This window comes from Lithobates pipiens, unplaced genomic scaffold, assembly GCF_037356315.1.
Source record: "Lithobates pipiens isolate NorthernLeopardFrog02 unplaced genomic scaffold, aLitPip1_a1.2 Scaffold_13, whole genome shotgun sequence".
In the NCBI taxonomy this organism is placed as follows: Eukaryota; Metazoa; Chordata; class Amphibia; order Anura; family Ranidae; genus Lithobates; species Lithobates pipiens.
In genome coordinates, this window is record NW_027507718.1 from 363,862,593 (window position 1) to 363,874,752 (window position 12,160).

Genomic DNA, 12,160 nt, shown 5'->3' on the forward strand with positions numbered 1-12,160 from the left:
TGGCTGTGCGAACGGACAAACTTTCTGGCAACAAAAGTCCTATGGAGCAAAGTCTGATCGTGTGTACAGAAAACCATAGGACTTTTGTACAAAGTACAAACGGGCATGCTCAGAACCAATGCAAAAGATCAGACAACAATACAGAAGTTGACCAAAGGTGGCGGTAAAGAGCAGAAAAACCACGTGATTTGGTGAAAGTTGGCTGAAAAAGTCCTGCTGTGTGTATGCAATACAAGTTCAGGGCCGACGCCCTTTGTACAAAAATCCAAGGGAAAGTTTGTACAAAGTCCTATCGTGTGTATGAGGCTTTAGGGAGTCTTGGATCAAAGTGTTACGCAAGACCTGTATAGCGGATTTAGTTAAAGAGGAGACGTCCTCTACATCCACTACCCAGCCTGGAGAACTACTCAGCTTCTTTTGGAAAGAACTTTTGGACACGTTTGAAACATTCCCTTTTTATCTGGACAAACGCCCCTTTGCACAGCCTAACAGGCAGTTCGCCATCCTGTTCTCATCCAAGTATTTCTGCACCCAGAAGGGTCAGTGATTCAGAGGACGAAGGGGGAAGTGTTTCCCCAGGTTCTGTGAAAGAAGAGGACGAGGAAAAAGAAGAGTCTTTTTCACGCTATAGATTATCTCTAGAAGAAGTGGATGATCTATTAAACACCATCCATTCGACTTTGAACATCAAAGAGGACAAAGCCCAGTTATCTTTACATGACAAAATGTTTCAGGGCTTGGGGGGGGGGGGGGAGTTAAACACCATGTATTCCCAGTACATAAACTCCTGTCGGAAACAGTAAAAAAAGTGGAAAGACCCAGAAAGGGCCCCTTTTTTTCTCCAAATCACTCAAACGGAGATTCCCTTTCGAAAAAGGAGAACACTCAAGAATTCAATAAAAAAACAAAACTTGATGCAGCCTTTTCACAAGTGTCATGGAATACAGAGCTGGCATTTGAGGATATGGGCATCCTAAAAGATGTCATGGATAAAAGGGCAGATTTCGCTGTTAAAAAAAAGCCTGGGACTCGAACTTAGCCAATTTAAAACCAGATATGGCTTCAATTGCGGTGGCCAGGAACCTAGAGCACTGGCTTGAACAGTTGAAAAGCCATATTGAAGCAGGAACCTCCCATAAAGATCTGTTTGACACTCTACCAGTATTACAGAATACAGTAAGGTACATGGCAGATGCCTCCACAGAATCTATACAGATGTCTGCAAGATCCTCGGCCCTGGTAAACTCAGCGCATAGAGCATTATGGGTTAAAACATGGTCGGGAGATACTGCTTCAAAGGCGAAATTATGTGGTCTTTCGTTCGAGGGGGATTAAGTCTTTGGTCCGGATCTTGAAGCCGTGTTGGATAGGACGGCAGATAAAAAGAAGGCCTTCCCAGTAAAAAAAGAAGGTAACCACTCAGGGTTAAGAAACATTTTTCAACTTTTCGCCAAACCCAGGAAGGAGACGGGATACAAGAGACCCTGGAAAGGGCGGGGCAAGTCAGAGTTGCTATTTGGACCTCCTAACCAAACCACTAAAAATCAGTGAGAGTCCTCCGACTGTGGGAGGAAGACTGCAGTCCTTTTTCCCCACAGTGAAAGAAAGCAACAACCAGTCCATTCGTCCTCAAGACAATATCAGAGGGCTACAGACTGGAGTTCTCACAGTCCCCACCAAGTTGTTTTTACATAACTCAGACTCCCCGAGACCAAGAGAAGTCCCAAGCAATGTCATCTGTCCTGCAAGAACTTATTCAGTAGAGACTGATCATCCGTGTTCCTGCGAAAAGGAAGGACGAGGGTGCTGTTCGCAGGTGTTCCTAGTCAAGAAGCCAACAGGCAAATTTCTATTAATTTTGAACCTGAAAATATTAAACAAATCCATTTGATACAAGAGGTTTATGATGGACACAATTTTTTCAGTGAAGAGTTTTGACGCCAGGTTGCTTTCTGGCATCCAAAGACCTGAGGGATGCGTACCTTCACGTGCCCATAGCACCAGCATCACAAAAATGCCTACGGTTAGCGGTCAAGATGGGAGGGGCAGTCTCACACCTACAGTTAAGAGCTCTCTCATTCAGGCTGTCTTCCTCTCCAAGTATTTTCACAAAAATTATGGCAGAAGTCTTAGCACCCCTCAGATTAAAGGGAATAATCGATTGTACCATACCTGGATGACCTCCTGCTATTTGCCAAATCAGGAGATCTTTTGGAGAAAGATCTGAAGGAGACAGAGACACACTTGGAGAGCCTTGGTTGGATCATAAAAAGGGAAAAATCAAGCATGATCCCATCCCAAACAATAAGGTTTCTAGGGTATACCATCAATTCCATACAGGAAATAATTTTTCTCCCAGAAGATAAAATAGAGAGAGTCCAAGACACAGTAGAAAAAGCACCAAACAAATCTGCCAATCTCGATTAGGGCAGCCATGTCAGAACTAGGACTCCTCACAGCGTCAATCCCAGCAGTGCAATGGGCACCTCTCCAATCAAGAGATCTCCAGCAGGCAATTCTGAGGAATTGGTCCTACGGGGGTCATTGTAGAAGTTGATCATGATTCACTCTCGGGTTCAGAGGAAGTTAATGGTAGAGGAGTCAGTCAAACTTGGACAAGGGTCTGCTCTGGACATTCCAAGTATAAAAGAGGGTGACAACAGATGTGAGTCTTTGGGGTTGGGGTGGCCATCTGGAATGGCAGATGGCCCAAGGAGCTTGGAAAAACAGAGAGGCCAAGAGATTCACCAATTGGAGGTAACTAAAGGCCATTTTTCTGGAGCTGTGGGCCTTCCAGGATCGGGCCAAGGGCCATCACAATTAGGTGTTGTCTGACAATGCCACGGCAGGGGCCTACATAACAAAACCGGGAGGCAAGAGAAGCTGAGTGTTACCGTCTTCAGCTCTTCATATTCTGTCTTGGTCAGAAGACAACTTAGCATCCCTGATGGCGATACATCTGAAGGGGCAACCTGAATCTAGTAGCACATTTTCTAAGTAGGGAAAGAGTACTAGAATCAGAGAGGAGTCTGTATACAGGGGTATTCCAGATGCTAATAGGAAAATGTGGAGCTCCCCAGATCGAACTACTCGTATCTCAGACAAATGCAAAGGTAGCGGTTTATTTGTCCCTGAACAGGCAAGATCAAGCGGACGGTCTGATGCACTAGCTCAGCCGTGGACCTTCTGCTTGTGCTACACCTTTCTCCCTTTTCAGACAATCCCGTTGGTACTCAAGAAACTGCAAAAGGAGGCTACAAGCATGATCTTAGTGGCTCTGTTTTTTGGCCCAAGAGGGCATGGTTTTTAACCTTGCAGAAGATGGCAGTGGAACCCCATTGGTTACCATGCACAGCTGCACCTGACTCTCCAGACCATTACGACAAAAAATACTTAACTCAGGGGCCCATTCAACATCCCAATGTCGAGCATCTCAGATTCACAGCTTGGTTAGGCTGCTTTCACACTGGGGCGAGAGCAGCGTCGGCGGTAAAGCGCCGCTATTTTTAGCGGCGCTTTACCGTCGTTTTAGCGGCGGTGCGCGGGCGCTAGCGGGGTGGTTTTAACCCCCGCTAGCGGCCGAAAAGGGGTTAAACCCGCCCGCAAAGCGCCGCTGCAGCGGCGCTTTGCCGGCGGTATTGCCGCGGTGTCCCATTGATTTCAATGGGTAGCAGCGGTATAGGAGCGGTGAATACACCGCTCCTTCACCGCTGCAAAGATGCGGCTGGCAGGACTTTTTTCACCGTCCTGCCAGCGCATCGCTCCAGTGTGAAAGCCCTCCGGCTTTCACACTGGAGTTAAAGGGGCCGGTTTTTTTCAGGCGTTACACAGGCGCTATTTTTAGCGCTGTAACGCCTGAATACCGCCCCAGTGTGAAAGCAGCCTTACTGAGGAGAAAATCCTAAAGAGAAACGGTTTGTCCAACAAACTAGTCTCAAGCCTACTAAATAGCAGGAAAAGGGCCATTTACTTTAAAACATGGAAATGTTTTAATTCCTGGTGTACAACTTTTCGACACAGGAAGTTATTTCTGTTCTAGAATTCCTCTATGAGGGAATGGAGAAAGGGTTGGCGGCTAGTACTTTAAAGGTCCAAGTGGCCTCTTTATCGGTATTCCTGGAGAGACAGTTATCTCAGGATCCGCTGATCATAAGATATTTTAAAGCATTGGCCAGAGCTAGGCCAGTACCATTTAAATCTTTCACCAAGTGGGATTTATCGGTGGTATTTCAGGGTTTGACAAAAAAAAAAAACACCTTTGAACCTGCGGAAGCAACAATTAAGTTATGGTCGCTAAAATTTGTATTATTAGTGGCGGTTACGTCGGCTAGGAGGGTGAGCGAACTGCAAGCCCTGTCGATCATTGAACCATTTTTTTTCTCTCTTTACAGATAGAGTAGTGCTCAGAACTGGTTTTCTACCAAAGGTTTCATCAGTATTTCACAGATCGCAAGAAATTGTTCTTACAACCTTTTGCCCTTCACCATCCGACACTAAGGAAATATCTTTTAATAGCCTGGATGTAAGAAGATGTCTATTGCACTCAAGGTCACAAGAGAATTGAGAAGATCGAATTCTTTGTTCATATTATTCTCAGGTCCGCATAAAGGGTACAGTGCCTCTAAAAACACCATAGAAAGATGGCTGCGAATGGCCATAAATGAAGTCTATAGCAGTTGTCCCACCCTAGAGTAAGTACTTATCTCTAGGTGCTGTCCTGAAAGACGAGGTGAGAAAACCTTAGCTAGACTTTCCAGTAACAGTATTTCTACAAGTCTTTTACAGCACCGATGACCCGTCCTAATTGTGAAATAAAATGTGGTGTTATTGCCATGTTCTGTTTATCTAATTTCAGCATTTAATAAACAGCCACTCGCCTGTCCCACGGTCCAGCAATGTGGCCGCCTGAAGCCTCCGTTCTCTCCCACTCCGCTTCGCGGTGCCGACACTTTAATTATGGGTGCCTGGCTGTGACAGTTTGCAGCTCCACAGCCGGGCACGCACTGCGCATGCACGAGCCGCGCTGTGCTCCGAAAATGGCCAGGCAATGTTCTGGGACCTGTCACGCGTCCCAAAACATTGCCGGGAGGGAAGGACCGCCTAGGAATTGCCTAGGCAGTCAGAAGTCGAGTCAGAAGTCCCACTCCAAACCAGGTACCCAAAAAAATGACATGCCAATTGTGGCATGTCCGGGGGCTAGGAGTACTTAAAGCAGAAGTTCCACTTTTGGGTGGAACGCCGCTTTAAAGCAGCGTTCTGGCCTCCCCCTCCAAAAATTAAAAGCCAGCAGCTACAACATACTTATGTGTAGCTGCTGACTTTTGATATTAGGAGAATTACTTATCCTGGAATCCAGCGATGTCGGCACCGCAGCCGATGTTTCCATCGGCTGTCGGGTGCTGCCACCACCATTGCTGGTAAGGGAACCCAGCCTCAAAAATGAAACTAAGGCCGCGTACACACGCGGGGACTGTTCGCCCAACTTTGTCCGTCAAACAGTTTCAGCAAACAGTCCGCTCAAAATTAGCATGGACGGACATGGCCACACACGACGAACGAACAGTTTGCTGAAACCGTGCGCGATGACGTGAACGGCACGTACGACGGGACGAAAAATACGACGTCCTATACACTGCATTATAACTTTCGGCGTGTAAATCCTTTCTGAGCATGCGCGGAACTTAGTTTGACGAACAAGCCTACACACGAGGGGACTGTTCGCTGAAACAAAGTTTCAGCGGACAGTTTTTCGGAATTTCCGAAAAACCTTGTTCAGCGGACTGTTCGCTGAAACTGTCCGCTGAAAGCCCACACACGAGCGGACTGTCCGCCGAAACACTGTTCAGCGGACAAAGTTGGGCGAACAGTCCCCGCGTGTGTACGCGGCCTAATGCAGCCATCACATCTAAGAACTGGTAAGCTGTATTATAATAAATGTTTGCTTGTGAGTTTAATATCACTTTAAATGTTAAATTGTAAATGCAAGTAGTGTAAGGCTCAGTTCACACTAGTGCAGCTCCAAAGATGTGCAATTTCCAGTGCAACTTTCATGCAACCCAATACTTTGATACAACGGTCTTGTGACTTGAGTGCCATGCACTCTATGGCACTCAAGTCACAAGACCGTTGTATCAAAGTATTGCAGGAATCTTTTGTAAAGACATTGTGACTTTAGTCGCATAGATTGGTATGGGTGACACTGAAATAAATGGGTTTCGACTTATCGCACTATTGTGAACGCGAGCCTGAAGTGCCTGAATTTGAATGAATTACAGCTTTTTGCTGTCCTTGTATAGAGCTAGAGCAGTGTTTCTCAACTCCAGTCCTCAAGGCGCCCCAACAGGTCATGTTCTCAGGCTCTCCATTATTTTGCACAGGTAATTTGATCAGTTTCACTGCCTTAGTAATTACCACAACTGTTTCATCTGAGGGAAATCCTAAAAACATGACATGTTGGGGCGCCTCGAGGACTGGAGTTGAGAAACACTGAGCTAGAGAACGTGAGGTAGAAGCAGCACAAGGAGCCAATCAGTTCATATGCTGACAAGAAGTATGTGGGTAGGAAAAGAGAGCAGAGTGATAGAAAGACGAGCTCATAATTGTGCCAATTCTCTTTTCACTGTCCAGTAACAAATGAAGGTAGGCTCAGGATGTCTTGGGCTCAGGGGAAGTGGATTAAATTAAACTAGTTATCAGACAGAGGCCATCTAGCAGCAGAAAAAAGGGCTGTGGTTAAAATCTCTGGTTTGAAGTTTAATACGGTATGTATCTTTTAATGAAAGGTTTTTTCTTGCCTTGAAAAGTGTGGTCCCTCATGCTACCAAGTGAATAAAACAAAAAAGCGTTAAATGAAACTGCTGCTAGACTTATAGTGTACACAATGCACATAAATAAACGTAGATATAGAGTGAGCAGCGCAACTTATTATTGAGGTTTAGGATTACGAATACAAAATGGGTGCAAATATTGAGTATCAGTGAGGTGCTAGATATCAAACAATATGGTGCAAAATAATTAATCTATAGTGCAAAAAATTCTTCAAAGTGTTGGTAGGACAGTCCTTCCAATTAAATTTTCCTGCAAATAAAAAATGTTCCTGTGACTTCACACAATTGCTTAGTGCTCACAGAACTCTCCCCTCTGGTCCTGAGATGCATGTTGGAGAGTACAGACACCTGAAGCGATCTGATAATCTGGAGTCTGGAAGTGGAAGCCCGCCACCATCTTAGATACCCATAATTCCAATTCAACATTACACAGAGACACCCGGAACTTTGAGGGACCCGGTAATCGGGAGCCTGGAAGTGGAAGCCCGCCACCACCATAGATACCTATAAGGCCGATTCAACAATCACACATAGGTGAGAGTTCTGTGAGCACTAAAAAATTGTGTGAAGTCACGGGAACATTGTTTGCAGGAACATTTTATTGGACGGACCAGCATACCGACACTTTTTTTGCACTATAGATTAATTATTTTGCACCACATTGTTTGTGACATCTAGCAAGTCACTGATAATATTTGCATCCATTTTGTATGTTTATTCTTGCCTTATTATTTTTGGCTGGCATTCTACTTTTAGGGCCTGTTCACACCAGAACGCAGTGTGTGAAAGGTGCATTCCAAGCGCGTTTCCTGCACCATGCTCAAAACATACTGCCCATGCAATCTGCTACGGGTGCCAAATTTTATGTTAACGGCACCCCAAATGCAGTGTGTTTGTGGACATCAAATTGCATGGCGTCACAATACCATGTGATTTTGTGTGGCGTGGTTTTAAAAGTAAAGCATGAACTACTTTTTCTGCATTCTGGTGCAATTTTGCAGCCCATTCAAATAATTAGGCTGCAAAATTGCACTGCACGGGAAGAACAATAAAATGCAACAAACATTTCTGTGTGATTCCGATGTGAACCGGCTGTTGGGGGTCATTCCACTCAAATGTCTTGTTTTCATTTATCAGTGAAATGTGGTGGGTCGAGTCAGCAGCTGGCTAATGTGTTAAATACTACATCTTTTCTAAGAATTTTCACACCATTAGCGGGCTGCAGCAATGGGCGATTTTCATGCGCCCATCAAATTTGAGTGATCGAGCATGCTGGAAATTTTTTGAAAAAATAAAAAAATAAAAAAATTTCTAATCAATGATGAGAGAATCGTGTGAGAAATATAACAAAAAAAAAAAAAAAAAAGAATTGCGCATAAGAACAAGAAAAGAAAATTCAAGTAAAGAAAAAAAAAATTCCAACCACAAAAACTTTCTGTAGCAACCTGAGGTGAAATTGAAGGCTCGGCTGGTGGAATTTTTAAATCAATGGTGGTACAATCGGAACACAAAAACGCACAAAATTTCAGATTTTCAAAAAAAAAAAAAAAAAAAAATGTGTTTGGAATTCGACACACGTATGGCCTGCATAAGTGAGGTCTTCCTGCTAAAGTACCCACTCTAAACCTATCCACCTGGGGGTTTTATGGTGTTCTAGCACACCTGTGTATTTCTGCACCTCTTGTTGCACTCTGAAAATTCTATAAAGTAAAAAATCCAGCTGGAAGAGTGCCCATCCTCATAATTTAAGCGCAGATCTGTCCATGAAAATGATGATCATGCCCATAATGAACAATCCTTCTAGAGTACCATGATTACAAAAGACACAAAATTTCTCTGTGAATATTTACATCCTTAAATTCTTTAAATATAGATGATGCACCACTAATCCCATCTTAGATCTGTGGTTCCTACCTTTGAAAAGGGCAAGCAGTCCTTGTCAGCTTCCTTGTCTTTAACTTCAAAGTCATAAAGTGCTTTGCATTGAGGCGGAGGTTGAGGTAAAGGCTTGATAATCTGCACAAAGTTAGTTGGGAAGAAGCCATGGACCCCATTGATTTCCCCGTGGTACCAATTTTCATCAACTTGCCGGCGAAGCACAATGATGTCACCCTTGTTAAACTTCAGATCCCCGGGCTCTTTCCCTTCATAGTTGTACAAAGCTTTGGCACACGGTAACTGAGGTACACCCTGGGGGAAAAAAAAGCAATACCATTAAAAGGATGTAAAAACTATCAGGAAACATCCTTGAACCCTTAGGAGTGGGTTTAAATTTACTTTTGTTAACAGTTATGGGAAATGTAGTGTGACACGGTCCTTCAAGATGGTGTCATGTGCAATACACTTTAATACACTACTTAGAAGGGCAAAATTTTTGCATTTGCGTTTTTGTGCAGTTTATTAAAGGTTTGAATGGTAACCCCAAAATCACAATGAAAAACAAAAGTGGGAATAGATCTATAGTACACCTTGAAAAATGTCTGCAGTTTGTTTACTATTCATTGCATTACATGCATTATTTACTACTCCTAATGTTTTTTTGCTGCATTAAATCAATGTTTTATGTGCATCAATTTTTATAATAAGTAAAGTTCTAAAACAAAAAACAGCACAAAGACAAGTAGCGGTAACTACTTTTTCTTTAAAACACAGAATATACAATATACAGTTTGTGGCAGGTCATATAGATTCAGGCCTGTAGCACTACAACCCACTTTCAGGGTGGCCAAGGATGGGTTGACGTTTCAATGAGAATCAAATTGTTTTTGAAATCAGAAGATCCCTTTAAACAGTATCATGTGAATTGGCTAAAGGACTAAGCTTGTGCGAAATGCTAAGTACTTCTCAATATGAACAGAGAAGGAAAAAAATGGACCAGATTTCCATATAAAAACCTATATTTCTGATGATTGTATGAGTTCATCACAATCTTCTAAGATAGCCCTACGTGGCCCAATCCTTGCCAGAGAAAGTTGAGATTTACATTGTTCGCTAACACAGAACAGCCAAGTAGTTGACACACCACTTACAGTTAAAATGCATCTATGATCAAGATGTAAAATTATAACTTTATTTCAACATATTTCAATTATTTCTAGCCTACTCCTATTATGCTAAGACAGTGGTCTCCAAACTGAGGCCCGAGGGCCAGATGCAACCCTTTGCTTGCTTTTATCCAGCCCTTGAGGCACTATTTCATCCACTAATACCATTAATGGGGTATAATCCCCCCCCACTGACCATGAAGGGGCACAAATCCCCCAGTTGACAGCAATGAATGGGAACAATTCCCCCCCATGACAATGATGGGGCACCATTTCTTGCAATGGCACCAATGATGGGGCACAATTTCTCCCAATGACACCAATAATCGGACACAATTTCTCCCAATGATGGGGCACCATTTCTTGCAATGGCACCAATGATGGGGCACAATTTCTCCCAATGATACCAATAATGGGGCACAATTTCTCCCAATGACACCAATGATCGGACACAATTTCTCCCAATGACGGGACACAATTTCTCCCAATGACCCCAATGATGGGGCACAATTTCTAAAAATGACATCAACAAGGGGGTGTAATTCCTCCCACTAATACCAATGATGGGGCACAATTCCTGCCACCGACACCAAAGGTGGGGCATTGTTTTTTCCCCACAGACGTTTCTTCATCCAATAGACCCTCCTAAAGTCTGAAGGACAGTAAACTGTCCTTTTGTTTAGAAAGTTTGGGGACCCCCTGCTCGAAATGATCTTGAAAATAACTTTTCGAAGAATTCCACACATTCACTTCCATGAGTGGATGGGCGAGTTTGCTTTGAATATAAGAAAAATATATATTTTATAATATATATATTTTATAATATATATATATATATATATATATATATATATATATATATATATATATATATATATATATATATATATATATATATATTATATTAAAACTGTTTGTGGTGCTCAGATGCAGATGCAGTTCTGCTTCAAGGAGTAGAGCAGTGTCCACGCTCCACCCACAGTTTTCTACCTGGACGTGAAAGAGTAGCAGAAGAATGATGTAGTCATCCCACTGCTCTCTCTTCTCCTATTGGCATGTCCAATTTACATACATGTAGGACACATGACTGGCTCCCATTCCTGCCTCTTCCAGCCTAAGTGCTGTTGAAAACAGATTGTAGGAGCCTTATATCAAATCACATTCAGGCACTTACACTAAATGCATTTAACCCCCCCCCCCAATTGGAAACGGTAAAGTTGAGTGCGTTTATACTAGCAGACATGGCACACAAAGTGCTATAGAAAGTGGCAGCTCTGATACCAAATCAGCAATGCTAATGTCCTTCCCCTCATTACACCAATGGATTGGAACGATGGATTTATTAGGAGATTATGATCTAGGACTTATATACTTGGAAGTTTGTCATTTTTTTCCAAGGCAATATCGGATACGCTAACCATGCCAATAGCGGGGTTCTAATCCAGTTTGTATTGGGGCCCAGAGGTATTAAGCTACACCTATTTACATATTAGAAGAAAGCACTAAATAAAATATGAAGTGCAGAGCTGCTCTCCCTACAAGACCTTGGAAATGAAACAAACGAATGTGTGTTGCACATGCTGACAATATGTCCAAATTCATTGCATTTTGTGAATCACAGCTCTGCAGGCGGTGGTGTTAGTCAATAAACAAGGATCTGAGATACAAATGTCCTAACTTTCAACAGTAAAGTCTGTTCCTAATGAAGTACATGAGCGGCTGATGTGTTCCAGAGCCATAACTTCAAGAGGAATTATAAAGAACAGCTTCCCATATTCATTAATTTCACAACATCGAAACAGGCGTTCCAAACCCAGCGGCAGAAGTGGAACAATAGGATCTCTTCTGTTAAAGTGATATGAACATTTGTCTTATTTAAAATGAGAAAAATAAAAAATAAAAAAGTAATAATAGTATTCTTTCCTGCTCTACACAACGATATTGCACAGAACGGTCCCATACCTCTTCTTTAGCTTTACCCCACCAGTGCTGTCTGCATCTTCTTCCTGTGGGTGCCCCCATAGAAAGCCACGGACGATGGGGGCACTCATATGTGTGTGCATCCATAGACACACACAGCTGACTCTGCCAATCCCCCACTCTCTCCTGACATGCTGCTGGAGTGTCTTGTGAAACCAGGAGGTGAAGGGAGAAGACCTGCATCCACGACAACACTGGATCGATCGGAGGAGACAGGTAAGTGTTTAAGAAAGAGGGGTAGCCAAATATTTTTTACCTTTAGAATCACATCAACAACTTTTTTGCGAAACGGCACTGTACCGCTTTAAC

General features: G+C 43.1%; 1 protein-coding gene across 3 annotated transcripts in view; it reads right to left on the bottom strand.

Annotated features, from left to right (window-relative positions):
* SH3RF1 (SH3 domain containing ring finger 1) overlaps positions 1-12,160 on the bottom strand; it is a 267,169-nt gene that overhangs the window by 117,213 nt on the left and 137,796 nt on the right. For all 3 annotated transcript variants that reach the window (XM_077477183.1, XM_077477182.1, XM_077477180.1), the window contains exon 3: positions 8,742-9,017. In XM_077477183.1, coding sequence (XP_077333309.1) covers positions 8,742-9,017 — 276 coding nt within the window. The remainder of the gene's footprint in view (positions 1-8,741; positions 9,018-12,160) is intronic.